General features: G+C 38.4%; 1 protein-coding gene across 34 annotated transcripts in view; it reads right to left on the minus strand.

Annotated features, from left to right (window-relative positions):
• The window catches only part of FHIT (fragile histidine triad diadenosine triphosphatase), a 1,441,601-nt gene that overhangs the window by 768,404 nt on the left and 652,132 nt on the right, over positions 1-21,065 (minus strand). For all 34 annotated transcript variants that reach the window (XR_014823438.1, XM_021070759.2, XM_084988813.1 and 31 more), the window contains one exon: positions 16,692-16,811. Coding sequence is in view for 33 of the 34 variants with exons in the window: in XM_021070765.2 (XP_020926424.1) it covers positions 16,692-16,811 (120 nt within the window). In the remaining variant the exon portion in view is untranslated. The remainder of the gene's footprint in view (positions 1-16,691; positions 16,812-21,065) is intronic.

Here is a 21,065-nt window from a genome sequence, read left to right on the forward strand (position 1 = left end):
ATACAGGGGAATTTAAGCTTTGATAACAAAATACATAAGGGAAGAGAAAAACTTTAAGAACTTTCTGGAATAGAATGTCACATTCGAGTCTTTTAGAACTCTACCTGTGCAGAAACTTAACAACACAATCGCCGACATCTGACCCCTTGTGGGGCCAGGCGCCCTTGAAGCATATTATGTATACTAATTACCTCACACTATGCTCAGAGCAAGACCATGAAGTAGATACTATTACCCCACGCCAAGCATGCAGTAACTAAAGGAAACACAGCTTAGTTAGATTACCAGTAAGAGGCTGAACAAAGATTCAGAGGGAGTCATGGGCTGCAAAACTTAAACTACTCGGCCCTATGGCTACTGCTTCAGCATTCCACATCATCTTTGCCCCGAGAAGATGAGACTTGAAACTTTGTCCTCTTTTTAAGTGAGAATTATAGCAGAAATAGTGGGAGAAAAGTGAGAAGCTAGAGCTAAGGCAAAGGAGTAGGGTTCAGAAGAGCAGTCCACCCAATTTTTGGTCTTCATACCCCTTAAAACTGTTGAAAAGTATTGATGACTCCAAAGTGCTGTGTTTATGTAGATTGAATCTATTAATATTTAACTAGAAATTAGAACTGAAAAAAATTATATTTAATGATGTATTTAAAATAATAAACCCACATCATGGTTAACATAAATAATTTTATAATAAGCATGTTTTTGAAACCAAAATAAAAAAAACAAAAAAAGTGTTGCAGTGAAGAGTGGCAGTATTTTACAGTTTTGCAAAGTTTTCATGAATGACTCGATGAAAGCCTCTGATTAGACAAAATCATCTAACACAAAGCCTATTTTATAATAAAGTATTGAATATCTCATAGAATTGATTGAATGGTATACTGAAAGTGAAAAAGAATGGTTGTCTGGGTTTCAAGAGTATCGGTTGTTAATCCTCTTGATTATGTGGCTGACAGGGAGCTGTGGCGACTGCCACTGCCCAGCAACATGAGACAGCATGTCGCTAGCCAGGAAAAGATCAAAATACAAAATGTAAAGTATGGTTTCTACTGAATACCTATCACTTTTTTAGCATCTTAGTCAAAAAATCACAAGATGAACCATCAGAATTAGGGGACGGAGTTCCTGTCATGGCGCAGTGGTTAACGAACACGACTAGGAACCATGAGGTTGCAGGTTTGATTCCTGGCCTTGCTCAGTGGGTTAAGGATCTGGTGTTGCCGTGAGCTGTGGTGTAGGTTGCAGACATGGCTTGGACCCCACGTTGCTGTGGCTCTGGCATAGGTCGGTGGCTGTAGCTCTGATTAGACCCCTAGCCTGGGAACCTCCATATGCCGAGGGAGCGGCCCTAGAAAAGGCAAAAAGGCCAAAAAAAAAAAAAAAAAAAAAAAAAAAAAAAAAGTAGGGGACTGTCTTTATTATTTTTATAGACTGCAAACACACAGCTCTGCTTATAGAAACAGACTGGTTCATTGCTAGACACCTCAGTTTCTTCATTTATAATGTGGAAGTAGCATTCTCCATTCTCCTTCAAAGGGCTGCCAGGAAGATAAAGTGAATTTTTAAAGCATGTCTATGAAGTGCCATGAGGTTCTTGGTGATAGTAGACTAAAGGAAAAAAAAAAATCTTTTTTAAAAATGCAGAAAATATACATAAATATTTAACTGACCTCTGGATTGAAAGACTTCGTAAAAGAAATGGAAAACTTCACAAATGATAAACTTGATAAGCCTAACTACAAAAAACTTGAAATTTCTCTATGTAAATAAACATCTTAAGTAAACTAAAGAGGATAAGTCTAAATGGGAACAAAATGTGCAATAAGTATGACAAGCAGAGGGTTAATATGTAGAAGATCTCTAACAAATTGAGTTTTAATAAATAATCCAACAGAAAAGTGAGCAAAGGACATTAATAGATAATTAACTGATGAAAATAATTCATAAATACATATAAAAGTTCATCCTACCAGTGATTAGGTAAATTCAAATGGAAAATAACTTGGCAAAAATTAAAACAGACTCCCAAGTCTTAAACTTTTCAAGTTGATGAGAGTATAATGAGATGGGCATTTACATGTGTTCCTTGTATAAAACAAACTTGGGAATATTTGTCAATTTATACACTGCATAACATTTTATCAAGTTATTCCAGTCTAAGAAATTTGATAGGAATGGGACCTAAGATCCTTCACTGAAATGTTCATTATATGTAGGTTGAATAGTAAAAAATAAACTATAGTAGGTCCAACTGGAACACTAATACTCCATCATTAAAAACCTCAGTGTGGAGTTCCCGTCGTGGCGCAGTGGTTAACGAATCCGACTAGGAACCATGAGGTTGCGGGTTCGGTCCCTGCCCTTGCTCAGTGGGTTAATGATCCGGCGTTGCCGTGAGCTGTGGTGTAGGTTGCAGACGCGGCTCGGATCCCGTGTTGCTGTGGCTCTGGCGTAGGCCGGTGGCTACAGCTCCGATTCAACCCCTAGCCTGGGAACCTCCATATGCCGCGGGAGCGGCCCAAGAAATAGCAACAACAACAACAAAAAAAAAGACAAAAGAGACAAAAACCTCAGTGTTATTGTATTGCTTTTGGAATGGATTAGCAATGAGATCCTGCTGTGTAGCACTGAGAACTATGTCTAGTCACCTATGATGGAGCATGATAATGGGAGAAAAAACAATGTATACATGTATGTGTAACTTGGTCACCATGCTGTACAGTAGGAAAAAAAATTGTACTGGGGAAATAACAATTAAAAAAATTTTTTAAATCAGCTTATAAAATATTTATCTTTCCTAGAGAAACATCAAAAAATAGAAAAAAATTAGAAACAAACTGAAATTTTAGCAGGGGTTATTCCTGGGTAATGAGTTTATAGTTTTTATTTTGTATAATAGGAAGATATTCTTATAATTAAAAAAATAAATGCAATATATTTATGTTTTTTGTCTTTTTGTCTTTTTAGGGCGACACCCACAGCATATGGAGGTTCCCAGGCTAGGGGTCTAATTGAAGCTGTTGCTGCCGGCCTATGCCACAGCCACAGCAATGTGGGATATGAGCCACGTCTTCAACCTACACCACAGCTCACGGCAACACCAGATCCTTAACCCACTGAGCAAGGCCAGAAATCGAAACCCCAGCCTCATGATTCCTAGTAGGATTTGTTTCCACTGCGCCCCAAGGGGAACTCCAAATGCAAGATTTTCAACCCTGTTACACTTGATATAAACTAGATTACTTTTACATAGACATAATTTAAACAAAACATTTAGTCAAGCAATTCATTGGCTGGTTACTAAGATTGCATTAAGAATACCAAATATATTGAGTATAGCTTAACTCTTCTTCTCTGTAAGATTTCAGTGGTTTCAGGATTTCCCATTATGGCTCGGTGGAAACAAACCCTACTAGTATCATCGAGGATGAGGGTTTGATCCCTGGCCCCACTTAGTGCGTTAAGGATCTGGCATTGCTGTGGCTGTGGTATAGGCCAGCAGCTGCAGCTTCATTTCAACCCCTAGCCTGGAAACTTCCATATACCACAATTGCGGTCCTAAAAATAAAGAAAAAAATTTCCAGTAGTTTCAAGCAATTTTACAGCTCCATTAGTGCTGAATACCTACTGTGTACTGATTATACCAGGAGATGAGGAGACTGAGATGTGGGAGAAAAGAGACAGAGATAAAGGAAAAAGAAGAGTAGCTTCATTTGAAACAAGAAAAAGAGAGGCCTACATTTGAGAAAGTGAGTCAGTTCTGGTCCAAACCTTTAAAACCTGTAGAGGTCCAGCATTGCAAAAGGCAGGCCTATTGCTTATCAGCAAATTGTTACCAATTTCATTGCCCTGAGGATTGCACAGAGATGCTGCACTCAAAAAAAAAAAAAAAAAAAAATCCATTTAAATTAGTTCAAAGAGCAAGACACAAAGCTGGTGTGAGAGGGTCATTTTTCAGTGCTGTGTGTGGAAGAGAGAGACGCGTACACTAGCTCCCACGACGATTAATGAGAGCTCAACATCTAGACTAATCTAAATCCCCTGAGGATTTAATTTAAAAAACACCCTGGCAAAGCAACACTCAGCCATAAACGAACCTTAGGACTGTTCACTTACCTACTCTTCCCAGACACTAAAAACAGTAGACATAGTAAGATTTTTTTTAAATGATACTTCACAGGAAAAAAATGGGGGTGGTGGGGGAGGGGGCACTCACAGAATGTCAAGTCCCCACCACTTTACAGATTTATTTTAAATCCTAGGTGTTATTTTAAAGCCATTTTTAATTGAATAGTTTAAAAGTGGGCCTGAGTTATTTTAGTTGCTACGTGATATTCATATAGAAATTCCAAAATTCCTTCAATATGGTTTAAGCTTTGGTTTAATGAATTTAGGACCACAATTAAATGGCACCCCTTATCCAACACCACACCCTTGCACCAGCCTCTAAGGATCATGATAATGGACAATGAAAAAAAGTATAATTATTATTGCCATGTTTCCACAACCAAATCCATTGATTCTTCTGACTTTCACATCATCTGGACTCAGTCCTTGAAAAAAAAATCTAGGAGGTGGGTAAGGTTATTTTTATTTGCAGATGAGAAAACAAAACAAAAAGATTAAATGACTTGCCTGGGTCCCCCAATGGGGCTAGAATCCAGTTCTCCAACTCCCTGTCCCAAGCGCACTGGTAGTTTCAACAAGTATATGTGGTTCTGAACGCAAATAGGGTCAACGAAACATTAAACCCACTGGCAGCAGAGTCTTTCTTCTCCCTGCCTGTTCAACAACGCTGGTGATAGGACAGGGAGAGAGCCTTGCTAATCACCAAACATGGTTTCCGTAGTTTGATTTCTGTAGTCGGGTTGGGAAAGGCGTGCATATGGAGGTGACACAGGGACTGGAATGGAAAAGATGAGCACTGAGGAGGCATGTGAACATCAGAGGGAAGCACACTGCTAGTGGAGACAACAGCTGTTGCAAAGGCCCAGTGTGGGGGACAGCTCACTGAAGGGAGGTGGGGGAGTGGCAGAAATCCAGGGAGCCAAAATCAAGACTCAAGGTTTTATTCTAATTGAAGGAAATAACCACTAAAAATTCTTACAGCAAGAGGATAACTTGGTTTAACGTCTCTGTTAGGAAAACCATGCCTGCTGCTACGTGATGTTGGATTAAAGGGCCAGGGAGGGAAGTGGTTGGGAAGCGTTGTAAACTAGGAATCAGAAATTTTAGTGCCTGGACCAGGAGTCATGGGGATGAGGAGGACCAGACTGTGGATTATTTCAGAGGGAGAGCCTTCATGTGTCTTGTTAGGATGTTTTGAGAATGCTTTCGATCACAAATTCTGGCAATATCTCCATGAAGTAAGATTCACAGAAACGATTAACCTCTGATGTTGGTCATGTTTCTACATTTTCTGAAAAAGCCTATTTTACCTCAAAGAGAGCATCTCTCTTTCCCTCTTTAGGGTGCTGCTAACAAGTTCAGGGCAAACTCTATGACCTACTTCTAACAATATGGACACTTGGTATCTATTTCATACATTGCCTTCACTTTGGGCTCCATCTTTCTTGGTTTATTTTCTTTTTGACTCTTGCTTGTTTGCACTCTCTTTTTTAATAGCTGCACCCACAACTGCAACCTATGCTATGGCTGAAGCAACACCGGATCCTTTAACCCACTGCTCTGGGCCAGGAATAGAACCCACACCACTGTAGCCACCCAAGCCATTCATCAGATTCTTATCCTGCTGCACCACAGTGGGAGTTCCATTTGTACTTATTTTAAAGCGCTTAATCTTACAGACTTTATAGTCAAGACATTTTCTAAACATTCCAGGAAATTAATGAGTTGACAAACTGTCTTGGCAATGCCTTGGTTATTGTATAAATAACAATAAATCTAAAGAAGGTTTTATCAAAGGAATTCATCAGAAATAAAGATTTATAAATAAGTAAATATGTAGGAGAACTTGTATGTGTGAGAAGCCAAGAAGATAGAGCTATAACAATATGTAGGGCTGAAGAAAGTGCACACACCTGCTCCAGACTTCCTGAGGAAGGCAAGATGGTGACAAATAAAATCTTGGGAAATCAAGCTCATTAGCTGATGAGATACCAAACCCTGTGTTCATTTCTGACAGTTCAGAGGATATAAAATACCACCTCAGACAAAGGGCTCAGTCAAGAAAGGCTGACTTCACAAGTCTGGCTAGAATCTTCATGGCAATCTACAAAAACTGTGCTGGGGTGGGGGGAGGGGAGGGGGTGTTTTTTCATGCCGAAACCACCTGGTAGTTCTCTCTTTTTCAGACTTGCCCACTTTGGAATGATAAATATTAACTACACATTCAAGTGTGTGTGCATGTGTGTAGGTATATAAAAATCCAGACTGACACTCTTAACCACTGCAATGCATAGCCAGGTGTAAACAAGTAGAAGGATTTGATAAATTCTAAGGGAGGATCCTCATCTTTTTTTTTTCCCCTAATTTTAAAGCTAAAGAGTCCAGAGGGTCAACCCAATTATTCATTTAACAAATAATTACTGAATTCCTGTCATGTGCCAGGCACATGGGGATGCAGTCAGCACAAACCAGACAGCAATTCCTGCCCTCACACAGCTCATATTCTCATCCATCTGAGACACAAATACATAGTAAATTAGAATATTAATGTTACAAAGAAAAAGAAATCAAAAGGGATGCTATAATCTTATATAAAAAAGAAGACCATTCTGAGATGACCTTTGCATACAATTTTTTTTTTTTTTTCATTTTAGGGCCACACCTGTGGCATATGGAAGTTTCCAGGATAGGGGCTGAATCTGAGCTACAGCATCTGGCTTGTGCCACAGCCACAGCCACATGGGATCTGAGCCACATCTGTGACCTACACCAGAGCTCAAGGCAACATTAGATCCTTAACCCACTGAGTGAGGACGGGGATCAAACCCGCATCCTCATGGATCCTAGGTGGGCTCGTTAACCTCTGAGCCACAAAGGGAACTCCTTGAGTAAAGGTCTGAAGGACCTGAAAGGGTATAGCATACATACATCAGGAGAGTAGTATTCCAAGGAGATGGAACAGCTGGTTGAAGGGCCCTGAGGTAGGAATGTGCTTAGAATGTTCAAACAACAACAAGGAAGTGGCTGTGGTAGGCCAAAAAGGAGTTTCTTGTGGCTTCTGTAACAAATTACCACAAACTGGGGCTTAAAAAAACATAAATTGATGTTCTCTCAGCTTCAGAGGTCAGAAGTCCAAAATTAAAGAGTCAGTAGGGTGGTACTCCTTCTGGAGGCTCTTAGAGAGAAAGAACCTTTTGTCTCTTCCAGCTTCTGGTGGCTACCAGCCTTCCTTGACTGTGGCCACATCACTCCTGTCTCTGCCTCCCTTGTCACATTATCCCCTCTGCACTCTTAGAAGGACATTTGCCATTGAATTTAGGGAAGCCCTCCTAAGGAGCTTGGGCTGCCCACGCCCTCCCACCTGACAACAATGCCTACATAGCCTCTAGGTTCTACAGTTCAGCCAGCACCAGGAAACAAGATGCCAGCATCCTTTTGTTGAATCAATCCACTCATGGCTTCGAGCTACCTCCTGCACCTGACTTTCAGGGGCCCTGGGAGTTATCACTCCAGAACGAGGGAAGAAAACTGTCTCTTGGCTTCCTCATTCCAACCATTCTTCCCTGAACAGAGTTTGGCAATGTGGAGCTGAAATTCAACATAGTAGGTCTGGCTCTGCTGCTGCCTCTTAGTAATGGGAGTATGGATCTCTCCCACATACAGTATCTCTCCAAAATGATGTCAGCCTTTCTGTTTAGGCCCCAGTTGCCCGTATTCCAGGGCAATACGAAAAGCCTCACTGAACGACTGTTCCAGCCCCGAATTTCAATTACATTATTACAGATACAACTCCATGATTAAAAAGCTTCTAGGGGTCATTTGGTCCCTAAACAGAATAGAAAATACTAACTAGTATTCTAGATGTCTTCAAGAGAAACACACTAAAGATTTTAATGCAATTTCTGTTGACTTATTTTATCTTGACACATTTTATTTAACAAATTTTAAAGCAATCTTTTGGTGAATGGAAGGGGATCGTGGTTTACTGTTAAAGTATTAGCACTCAACAGATAATTCTGAGTTCCAACAAATCTCTTGAACTGGAAATAAATCTTGAAGATGAAAAGATCTCTCGATAACTACAGCCATTTCAAAACCTATTAGAGAAGAGAAAAATTAGAGAGCCAGATGAATTCTGCTCCTCCTAGACTCATTTTACTTGGGAGCAAGTTACACAGCTCACCAAGTTAAAATGACTGGCGTCATAATCACAGTGCTGCAAAGACAGGCTTAAGGCTAATGGATTTTCAGAAGTCACTAAGGCTAGTCCTATTCCTAAATGATAATAATGATTATGACCAAACAAGAAAGCCACTAAAATATCAATAAAAAATACCAATGCAAGAGTATAGATTTACAAAAATATAGTGCTGGAAAGTAGGAGTAATGGGAGTATTTAAGATTCCAGAGAAAAATAACTCTTGAGGACACCTGAGCAATGATACACAAAGGTTTGTTACATACAGGACAGCAACCAGAAGTGGCAAAAAGAGCAATAGAATGAGGATCAAGAGTTTGGGGTGAAGTCTTGACTCCCATGAAGTAGGGCCAACATTGCCCTGAGACTCAGCTTTCCCACTTCAACAGCCCACATTCATGGAAGGGAGGACAAAATAGTGACCTCAACAATGCATTGCTTGTCATATAATATTATTTTAATTTACTTTATTTCAATGAATTTATTTCTATAATATTAGTTTTAATAAAAGTTCTTAGCAAGTTGAATGTATGTGTGTGGGTATGTGTGTGTATACATTGCCTCAGTCTCCTCTTACTACATACAATTAAGCTTTCCCCTCAACTGGTGTTAGGCCATTACCAAACACTGCAAGGAAGACAGCCACTTTAAATACAGGAAGAATTTTGTTGTTTTTAATTCATTGGTCACTATCATTCTGCTAGACTCCATCGCATTCAAGAACAAATACCGGGTTTGAGCCCTAGGATGTAATGGCAACTTCCTCTTATCAGCATTCATCTCTCTAAAAGCAGTGCTATTACTGAGACTGTACCCGTGGGCACATCCATTCCTGTTATTAGAATATTGAAATATTCCTGTACTCACAGTCCCTTCTCCACCTCTCCCCTGGGACTCTCCAGATCCCCTCACAATGCAGATTAAAAGGCTCATGACCAGTACAGCAGAGAACTTTCGGGAACTACAGTGACAACTGTCAGTGCCATGCGTCATACTAACTGTTAGGTATAAAAAATAACTCCTCTGCATAAGACATTTCACCCACATCCTGACACGCAACTGCGGGTTCCTCTAAGCCAAACCATGACTCTTGAGGCATATTTAAAGCCTAGAGCAGAAATCTCAGCAAAATAATTTATATGACAAAACTAGTTCAGATACCTAGTATTGTATAGAGTTCTTAGGATAAGGCCAATTTAGGATTTGTGCCCAAGAGCTATTTGCAAATTTATAGTTATTTTTTCAGTCAATTAGTTTGAGAAAGGAAACAGGAACTAAGTAAATAAATTAGATCATTAATTTGCAATAAATATAAATTATGCTAATCTAAGAACTGAATATATATAAATTATGTATATATAATAAGGAATATACACAAGCCTCTAATAGCAAAAGAAAGCCATCTTGACTCATTGTGTTGTAGAAAATCCATGTATATTCATTCAATAGATTTTTTAACAGTTTTGATATGTGTATGAAAATATAGGATAAACATTAACTGCCTACTGATGTTCTAACAAATCTATTTTCATTCCAAATGGAAATTAGGATATATTTTGCATTATCTGAGTTAATTACATGACATTTTTTATGAATAATGATGTATTATTCCATTCATTACTTCTAATTATGTTCCGTTACAAGTGCAAGGCTGGCAACACCATGACCAGCCTTTTCCTATTCCTCACAATCTGATGGCTGGCATGGAAAGCAGGTCAAAAATATGCCCAGAATATAATGAACAGAGTTCAGTAATTGTTAACAATGACAATTTAAAATTACCTGAGGAGAGTTTCACGTAGAAATCGAAAGAAATGGGCAACAGCTAAGCTATTCATTTGTGTAATCAATATGGGAAATACTCAAAATATTATTTTATTTTAATTTTTTTATCTTATTGCTATTTCTTGGGCCGCTCCCGCGGCAGATGGAGGTTCCCAGGCTAGGTGTTGAATCGGAGCTGTAGCTACCGTCCTACGCCAGAGCCACAGCAATGCAGGATCCGAGCCACGTCTGCAACCTACACTACAGCTCAGGGCAACACCGGATCGTTAACTCACTGAGCAAGGGCAGGGACCGAACCCGCAACCTCATGGTTCCTAGTCGGATTCGTTAACCACTGCGCCACGACGGGAACTCCTCAAAATATTATTTTAATACATATAATTTTCATCCTACCATTCCCTAGAGCTGGAGAGAGAGAGCATCCCTACACATGATTCTCCCCTCCCCACATTCACACACACAGCTAACAGAATTACGTTCGGCAATAGATCGACAGATGGTAAAGGTATCCTTCGCTGGTTGTAAAAAGGATCCTAAAGCCTTCATGTAATTCTGAGAGAATATAGGAACTTCCTGAAAAGCTCTGATCAAAAAGCCAGCTGGACTTCCTCCCTCCTCAAATACACAACCACTCAGGACAGCCCATCCCATTTCCACCCCCCCACCCCCAATCACAGCAGGGCCTGAAGCTAGAAGGTAAATCCTATTATGGAGAAGCCGTCAAGGTTAAAGGCAAACAGTCAAAAGGAAGTAACTAAGCTTAGGGGGCAAGTGAAATATAAGATCACTACCTACCAGTATCCTCAGCAACCAATAGGAAGAAAGGCAAGGAGCCAGGGAAAGACAGTGAACCACGAAAAGGGCCTGGACAAGGTCTAGAGACCAGTGTACACATGCCTCAGGCACACTGCTTCATGGGCAAGTCACCTTTATTCGAAGAGGCCAGGGCAAAATGTATAAAAATCCACACATTTTTCTCTGTCCAATTTCAAATGTTCCTTGCACACACTCAAAGCATCTATTAATCCATTTAGTGTCAGTTGTCAACAATCCATCATTCTGTCTATAACAAAAATAAAGATGCCAGTCTCAGCTCCAGGAACAAAAAATACACTTGGGAGAGGAAGAGATTTGGCAAGGAGGGCCTTTTTCTCCTCTGCTACCCATGACAGTTCCTGCCCAATGGCCCTGCATGCAGCCTCAGAATCTTACTCAACACTGTGAGCTCACTACCAACTAAAGTGATGGCGTTTGAGATAAAATATATTTGCTCTCTGTGCAGTGATTCCTCAGATGACAAGTCAAGATAGATGATAGTCACACAAGGTTTGTCTTGCAGTGGGGGTTAGCAGGATCCTCTGGGGCAGGCTCTAGACCCTGAGAAAAGATGTCAGTCAATTTAGTGAATGATGAAAGCATTCAAGAGCTTCCTTTGTTCCTGCTGACCAATGTCATCAAAAACTGGTTCTAGCCAGAAGCAATGTTCTCTCTTAACCCAAAGGTAAGTGCACGTTTATATGGAAACATTTCCCATAGAAACAGCTTAAGAATTCTCTGACAATTACTGCTACATGTGGATCTTTTAAGCACAATAATTTGCCAAATAAAGTCAAAAATATGACCAGAAAAAAGCCAACTTGCCCCATTTCAGCTCAGGATAAAGGACAGCAAGACCGGCTTTGAACATCTCTCCAAGAGTAGTTTAAGCTAGCTAATATACAATATGCTTGTCTTGGGTGGGGGAAAAAAAAAAGGAAATTTTAAGAGCAAAAATCTATCTTTAGTAATAACGATATTAAAATAGTGCTTGTGCTCATTTTATGTGCATAGGAAGGTTTAAAAAGAAACTCTTTTGAGAAATGAAAGATCATCAGATCACTAATAACTGCTGTTTCCTGAACAATTAAAGAAATTCACAAGATTACAACGTACTCAGGAAATGACAAATATTTCTGATTGTTACAGCACGACTAAAAGGTCACTTTTATCTATAGCATCTAATCCATAAGAAGCACTGTTAAGTAATGAAGCTATTTTTATTATTCATTTATTTTAAAAGTACTCAATGTGGCAATGGCCTAAAAACAGAGAAGACTGAACAGGACTTATTTGGGAAGGTAAAATTTTGTATTAAAAGGCATTTGCCAGATTTTTCTTGTGTATCAATTGAAGCTGGACCTTAGAACACAATTTCCATGGTACCAAACTTCTGCTTCTAAGACGTCAGCAGAAATGTCCTTTAAGTTACCTAGTCTAATTCTTCAAAAATACACTTTGTAAAGCTATCTCCAATGCATCATCCTAACATGGCTTGGCCCAGATAATATTCTGTGTGCAATGCTCCCGCTTGGAAAAATCTGCCCTATTCAATAAGTGATTCAGTAAACTGTTGACAAATGATTTGTATAATGCAGTATGGCCGGCAAGCAAGGTTTGTCTCTGTCATTATATAACACATTCAGCCTGTCCACAAACGTGGCCATGTTCCCCTTATGTTAGGGCTCCATATGCCATTCTGAATAGCAATTTGAAGATCAATACGCTGTCTACTGCAAACAACAGGACGTAACAAATGAATAATTTTATTTGCAATAAAAGCCCCAGGCCCCCAGTGGATTCCACTAATGTTCCAATTCATTTTTCATGCTCAACCCAAGATGAGAGGTAGGCAGAGCCATAGACACAGCCCAGTGGAAGGGGAGAGGGTGGAGAGAAGCAGTAACTACATTGGTTCCAATTTTTTTAAGCCGTGGACAATAACTGGGCTATACCAAGGTACATGAATAAATGTTCACTGCAGAATTCTGAACAGGCAATCTCCAAAATGCTTCTGTTTTCTCACCAAGACAGGCTGAAAAGCATTTTCCAGTAATGGGAAATTAACGGATTAAAGACATTCTGACACATGCTTCCACAGTATTACACCACAGAAGCCAAAGCCTACTCAATCGGCTTTAAACACTGTGACTAGCAAAAGTGTTTGCTTTAGGTGAGGACAATGAGGGACTGAAGTGGCTCTCTTGAGAATGAAGCAAATCGTTCTGCTTCAAAAGTATATCTGCGGCCCCTGATCTGACAGTTCTTTTCCTTCTCAGAAATATATTTTTAAAAGTCCGTGAGCAGAGTCAAAAGAAAAAAAGGTTGAAGAGGGGGAAGCAAAATGTTAGAGAGGACACAAGTTCAAAGATGACATTTACAAGTCTCTCACGAATGACACACTCCCCAAACGCCACCACTCTTTCAAAAGAAATCATCAAAGATACCAGTACACAGCCCTTAAAATACAGACTTACCCATTGATCAATTATCATGTAAAAGAAAAAAAGGTAGCAAAGAATCTTTTCCCATCCGCCATCGATTCAATTTTCACGACTTTTAGACTTAGCACATGGATTACGGAAATGAAAACAGGATTGTAACTGACAACGCAGGTAGGGAAAGCTGGGAAAATACAGCTTGAATGCGGTACTTAAAAAATCTGGAATACAGTGGTGACAAGATATGGCTTTGTACATAGGAAAATTGAAAAGGCAGGATTTCAATGGACCCTTAATGCCCCATTCCATTAACTGAAACTACCCACACCTCCTGATGTTTACAGATTGACTATAAATTCAGTCAACCTAATACTTTTGGGTGCTAAGAAAAAGATGTGCAAGAGTAGGTTTTGCTCCTAGGCAGTTCCTCTTCCCAGGAACTAAGGACTCAGTGCAGAGACAAACAGGAATGAACATAGTTCTGGTCTGATGCAGATTGGAATTAGTGTTCGGCCTGGTAGCTGGAACATAGTAGGAGCTCAGTAATAAACTGCTGAATGAATCAACATGTCAATAAGGAACCAAGTATTATAAAAACAATTTTTTTTTTCCCTAAGAGGGCAAGACAGGTATCAAAGCATTTTAGTTGAAATGAAAAGGATGGGAAGAGAGAGGCAGGGTAAAGAGGGGCGTGCGGAAAGCAGGTTAAAAGTGGGGAAGCTGACATAAGATAATGAAAATCTTTTTAAAAGATACTAATGAATTTGGACCTTATCCTCAGAAAAAAGAAAAAAAAAGATTCATGAGATACATCAGTGGTTTGTTTGCAAAGGAATAGAAGACTCATAGGATCAGAGTTATGGTTTAGAGTGAGGTGCAGTCTGGACGGGAGGAGTCTAGCAGCAGAGTGTGCAAAAAGCTAGATGATATGGAAGACATACAACAAGGGGCTTATATAAGGCAGGTAGGGTAGAGCATGGGGGGATTCAAGTCCACTGCAGCCATCTCACCATCTAATTTATGAAATATTAGTGGGCAAAGATCCAAAGGTTCAATTCCCAAATCACAGGACAAAAGAGTATGGCTTTTTGCTAGCAAATGAGTAACTTATTAAGATTATTCTCACAACTGTCACCTAACAGAGCTTAGAGGTAAAGTAAAATAAAAAGGTACAGAATCATCATATAAAAAGGATTGCCTGAATATATTATCTACTGGCCCTGAAACCACTTTAAACACTGTAAATGTGAAACAGCTTTCCAGAGTATACTGATTACAATAAAGTTCCAGTTCTCACTGTTCTCACCCCCAGAAAGGCCAGGTCTTCCTCAATACCTTCCTCACTGAGGTTTGTTAATTTTAAAACAATCATCCTCTTATTCTTGGCATTTACTTAAAGAAATGGTTAACAGAACAGGACTCAGTTCCAAAATGGCAATTCCAGCACCATCTGGAGCAAAACTAGTCATCATTCACTCACTGCTCACTATTCGGTATAAACATTTTCCTTGAGGCAGATACCTAAACTTTTCTTGAATTTAAACTCAAAAATGACCCAGGTTTTATGCATGATATTTTAAGAACTGGTTAAAAAGATCATGAAAAATCAACTTTATTTCTATCAAGATATGAGGTAAAATATATACACACACACACATACACACACACACAAAGCAAAATTCCATTATTAGCCATTTTTTTTAAAAGTGCATCTCTACATCTTCCTATTCTTTCTGTCCAAGGCATTAAGATTTATCTAAATTCACATTTTTATCCCAATTCTCTCAATTCTTTGATAAAAAGTAATTTAAAATTGGCACCCAAAAACAGATGGCATGTAAAGCAATATTCTTTTGACGCTGGAATTCCCAGACATTTTGCTTAAAAAAAAAAAAAGAAATTCCACAAAAGAAAAAGACAACCAAAAACTTGCAGCAAAATCAAATGAGAAAATAAAATGCTCTGTTATTTTAAGAACTTCAAGGTCTTTTAGGAAAAACTCAATATAAAATTGGCATAAAACATAAAAATTATTGTTTTATACAAACTCTCATTCTATTTGTCTTAATTTCAATGAACACAAGATTGTAATTTTCTAGTCTTATACACTTATTTCAAATATTTTTATAAAGAGTTAAATATTATGTATGTATTATTTACTAATAGTTTTTGTTAGAAATGTATATTATTTACCTGTTTATTGATATGATCATTAATTTGTAAATTTACAGAATTTATTTAGGTTAAAAATAAAGTCTATCATAAAAATCACAATTATGTTTTGGTGCATGTTTTATTATCTGTATTTTTTTTTTAATGTAGAATACTTACATTGACAAGAAAGAAGTTTTCAACCATTTTGAAAATCCCATTAAAAAAAATACAACTTACTCTGGAAAAAATCTTGACACATTTCTAGGTTCGGAATTACTCAGAAATTTATTTCAAAGAAAAACCATGTTTCAGGGAAGAAACACTTACTATCTCAAAATATGAAATGTATACCTTGCTGCCCTCTGCATAATAAATTAAGTTGTGAGAGGCGGAGGGGAGGAGAGAAAAACATTCTGAAAAATCAGTACAAACATCATATGCCTACAGTCATGAGTAATAGTTTCAACAACCTAAAAATAACTCTCCAGAGCATTTTACCAAATCCTGCTTATCCCAGTGTAAAAGAATCAAGTTTCTACCGAAATCTCTGGTCAGAGGGAAATAAAATACTCTACCATCAATGGCATTGGACAGTGACCTAAAAGATGGGATGTTTTCCAAGATAAAATGCTATTTCAGAGCCTAACATTAAAAAAAAATGTGTAAGCGTACTGATATATTTGAATTTAATTAAAATTCATAGCTCGAATGATCTCCCAGAGGTAAAGAAACCAAGTCTGTCTCTAATCATCATGTAATACCTTACATCCACATCACAAGAGTGCCAACAATCTCTATCTTTCTATTAAAATTCACAACTGTTAGGCAAAAACAAAGTGCTCAGGATCCTCACTGGGTACATCTTAGAAGCACCTATTTATTTACATAGCTACCATAGCGAAAAGGTCAAGCAAAGATTCACCTCCAAGGCCACGGTTGCTAAGCAACTCTTTTCAGAAGTTCTGCAACATTGATCAAGCATATTACTGGTGCCACCAAATGGATTGAGAATAGATATGAATAGCATCTTACCTGGTTTCTCCAAGGGGGGAATGCAAGGGATTCCTTGTTTACCTTTTTCAACAAACCAGAGGTCAATCCTATATTCATTTGGCCTGTTAGATTCAGAGGCTTTCTATTTTTCCTTTCTTAAAAAAAAAAAAAAAGGATACGTCCTGGGACCACAGGTTTCCTGTTCACCAGGGCAAAGGACAGTTCTGTTTTGAAAAACACCACAGAGGGCTTGATGAGATGTTGGCCGAATCTGAGTGCCATTTTCTCACAGTCGAAGTCTGAAAGAGAAGACAATGTAGAAAATGGGCATTTATGAGATTCAGATGGGAAACTCAGATCATATACCACTATAAAGAAACAAAAGTCCATTGCTACAGATGCTTAGTTGTAAAGAAGATATCATTCAAGCTGTTCCCTATTTAATGTCCTCTGAGATGTATTCTGGGTCCTCCTAAATGTCCTCCTAAAATACTCCACTCTCCCTACCAGCACTGCCCTGGTGGGATTTAGCGTTTTCAAGCAGTTACATGAGCAACAAAAGAGTTTTCTTAAATCCCTGTGCACTCCAGATAGCCATCTTAACCCAAATCCACTAGGCCCAATCTTCCAGGTACTTTTTCTTTTTTTTTTTTTTTTTAAGAGCCACACATGAGTGCAGCATATGGAAGTTCCCAGGCTAGGGATCAGATCGGAGCTGCAGCTGCTAACCTACATCACAGCCACTGCAACACCAGATCCAAGCCACATCTGTGACCTACACCATAGCTCATGGCAATGCCGGATCCTTAACCCATTGAGAGGGGCCAGGGATTGAAACCTCATCTTCATGGATACTAGTGGGGTTCATTACCACTGAGCCACAATGGGAACTCTTGTCAGGTACTATTTTGACCATATGTTTCATCATCTTTGCTAAGCTGAAACTTTTCATGGTTGAGCATTGACTATAAAACTTCTCATTCTTAAATGCTTTTCTAAAAAGGTTTCATCTTTGTTTATGTAAAAGCAATTTAGGAAAAGTATAAACACTGTTTGACCTTGCCTACAAAAATATGTGAATATTCGCAGACAACTATTATAGCAAAATTTCCAAAGGAAAGTTTTGGAAAATCAAGAAAGGACAAAATAAAGTTCAAGAGGAAAACAATTCCTGGTTGATGCAGAGGTAGTATGCAGCAAGGCATGTGAAGTGTTTCAAATCCTCTTTGGGGGGTGAAAGCCACAAGCTGGGGTACACGTGAGACGATGAGGGGAAAGCAAGATTTGACACCTGGGAGCCAGGTACCAAAGAATGATTTTCTGTCAGTCTCTGCCTGTATGTGACAAAGTTACTTTCTGAAAGACTAGGACACACCCTCCTTGGGAAGCCACTTCATTTTTCCAATTTAAGTACCATTCTACTACAAAATTGTTGAAAATTGAAACCCCTGTGGAAAAGGAGAAATAGGATTACAAAAACGATGACATGAGAAAATGGCTGATCATTTTATCAATGTGCAACTGCTTAATGATTCTAATGTTCTCAATGACCCAAAAGATACAGGAGGCTATGCAAAATTCATCTACTCCAGAAGCACCCACATAGCCAGACCTTAACACATTTCAGGTACAAAGAAGTACCTAAAGTTTTCTCTCAATAACGCAAATACTGGTTTCTAGAACATTTCTAACTATCACAAAAAATAAAATGTCAGTAAACATGTTGAAAAATCATCTAACCCATTGGTTTTTAAGGTATGTTCCCTGGAGGAGTAGCATCAACATCACCTTGCATACTTATTAGAAATGCAAATACTTGAGTCCTGTTCCAAACCTATCAAACCAGAAACTCTGGGAGAAGGTCCCAGAAATCTCTGCTTTAATAAGCTGTTGAGATGATTCAGAACCACTAATCAAGCCCAACTATTCTCCTAGTCCTTTCCTACAGAATCTTTGCCAAGTAGCTGAACAAACTATGCTTCAAGATATTCAGTGATAGGAAGTTCACAATCCATTCCTTCTGTGATAATCAACTACAACAATCATAGAGATGCCCTTTATAACAGGTCCATCTTTTTGTCATGGATTCATGCCGTGGGGTCATATGAAATATATATCAGACAAATGGCAGTGCTTTAGACATTTGGAGTTAACCTTTTTCCATTTTCCCCAGTTTTTCTACAATAAACAAGGCAATTCATTCTACAAATAGCATTGATTCAAGTCCCCTACAGCTATCTGTGTTTTGTTTTTGTTTTGTCTCCCCAGAATCCTTTTTCTGTAGTTCTGGCCATACCACCCTATTTTTTTCTTTTTCCCATATGTTAGGCAATTCCCACTGCCTGATTCTCAGGTTGGGAGAGTGACCTAGGCATCCTTAGTCCTTTGTCACTTGACTGATTCAGAAGTGGACACAGGACAAAAAATGAGCCATTCAAAGGAATGATATCCAGCAGAGGATACTGGTGATACTACAGGAAAGTGCTTTCCTTCTGCTAAGTTACCAAACTGGTAGGATGTAAACTGTGGAAGAGCCAGAGATTACATTAAAATGGGACTGCCTAATATCAGAGCCAATATGGAGGCCAGGAGAGCCAAGTACAGAGAGAGACCCACACCTGATGACCTTGTTTGAGCACCTGGACCTATGGGGCTGGAAGGACAAACGTCTATGGAGTTTGTTTCCTCTAATGGAGAGTTGATTTAAACATAGGCTCTAGTTGATGAGCTGCTATAACAAGTCCATGAAAGACTCTTCTGGTTTTCCTTTTTCATATCATCATTTTTGCTTCCTCATCTATGCCCAAACCCTTTCTTTCTTCTCCCACCCAAGAGCTTCACCATTTTTATAATTAATATTGTATTTATAAGCTTTACTGCATTTTTATAAATATTTTATATGTCAAACATATATAGGGCTCTCACACAGTTTAAAAATTTATATAGAAGTTGTACCATCCTTTCCATATCATTCTACCTTTTTCTCTCAACATTGTTTTAGAAACCCATTCTTGTTGTTATAGACATAATTTACTCTTTCTCACCACTATTCTCTCATTGTATTCCACTGTGGTTTACCTTATCCATTCTTTCCGTATTCAGGAACTAGCTTTCCCAAATCTTTCCCCACAAATAACATTGTGAAGATCATGTTTCCCTGGGTATCTATGGGCTTTAAGTTATGTTATATACTTTAAGTATATAAATATTATAATATTTATAATATATTATAACTTTGTTACATTATATACATACTTTTAAATATATACACCATTCTGAACTCCTAGAAGCAATACCTGCAGATTTCTATCTTTTCACATCCTTACCAGCACTTGAAAGCATCTGATTTCCAAGCTTTTACTGATGTGATAGGCAAATGGTATCACAGATTTACTTATTTTGTCTCCAATGTGATATGTATATATGTATATTTCTTCTTGTAGGAATAGCCAATTTATACTTTGCCCTCTTTTATATTTGTTTCCTCCCTATTTTCTAATTTTTCATTATCCTTTATATATTTAAATGATCTTGATATATTAAAAATGACAGCTATAAATTCACCATCTATTAGTTTTTCTTATTTATTTTATTTTAGGTCTGCTCCTTCGGAATATCAAAGTTCCCAGGCTAGGGGCCAAATGAGAGCTGCAGTTGCTGCCTACACCATAGCCACAGCAACACCAGATCCAAGCTGCAGCTGCAACCAACACCTTAGCTCACATTACTGCCAGATCCTTAACCCACTGAGCAAAGGCCAGGGCTTGAATTTGCATCCTCTTAGATACTAGTCAGGTTTGTTATTGCTGAGCCACAATCAATCCCACTCTCTCCTCCTCTCCGTTGGCAACCACATGTCTATTCTCCATGTTCATGAATTTGGTTTTTTTTTTTTTTCTCCCCAGATATCTTGATATATAAGTGATATTATATGGTATTTGCCTTTCTCCTTTAGACTTACTTAATATAAGAATCTTTAGTTCCATCCATGTCACTGCAAAATAGCATTATTTTATTCTTTTTTATGGCTAAGCTTTTCTATTGTAGATTCCATTGAACAAAAAGCATTCATTTTGATGTAGTCATCAAATTTCTTTTTATGGTTTGTGCTTGGTGCTCTGAAAATCTTATGTAACAAACCTTTTCCTAACATAAGGTTACAAAAATATATTCTTAAATTTTCATTTATAAGCTTTATATTTTCACTCTTAACAGTTAGGTATTTAATTCACTTGGAGCTTTGTTTATGGTCCGAGGTACAGAAATGTTTTCATTTTTCTCTCCTTTTGTGAGCCAACTTTCCTGGTACCAATTGCTGGGAATGTTTACAATAAGTTTCCATATGTACAGAGGAATGAATCTGGACTTGATTCTGATTCTTTGCTAGATGCTTGAGAACAAGGGGAGACAAATTCTCTCTCTAAAATTCCAGATTCAGTCTGTTTTAACTACTCAACTCTATTATGGCAGCATGGAAGTAACCATGGACAATAAATAAAGGAATGGATGTGGTTGTGTCCCAATAAAACTTTATTTGTAAGAAGAGGCAGCAG

This window comes from Sus scrofa, chromosome 13, assembly GCF_054392235.1.
Source record: "Sus scrofa isolate SSC_HxYL_T2T_F1_AM1 chromosome 13, Sscrofa_HxYL_maternal_Yorkshire_Landrace_v2.0, whole genome shotgun sequence".
Classification (NCBI taxonomy): domain Eukaryota; kingdom Metazoa; phylum Chordata; class Mammalia; order Artiodactyla; family Suidae; genus Sus; species Sus scrofa.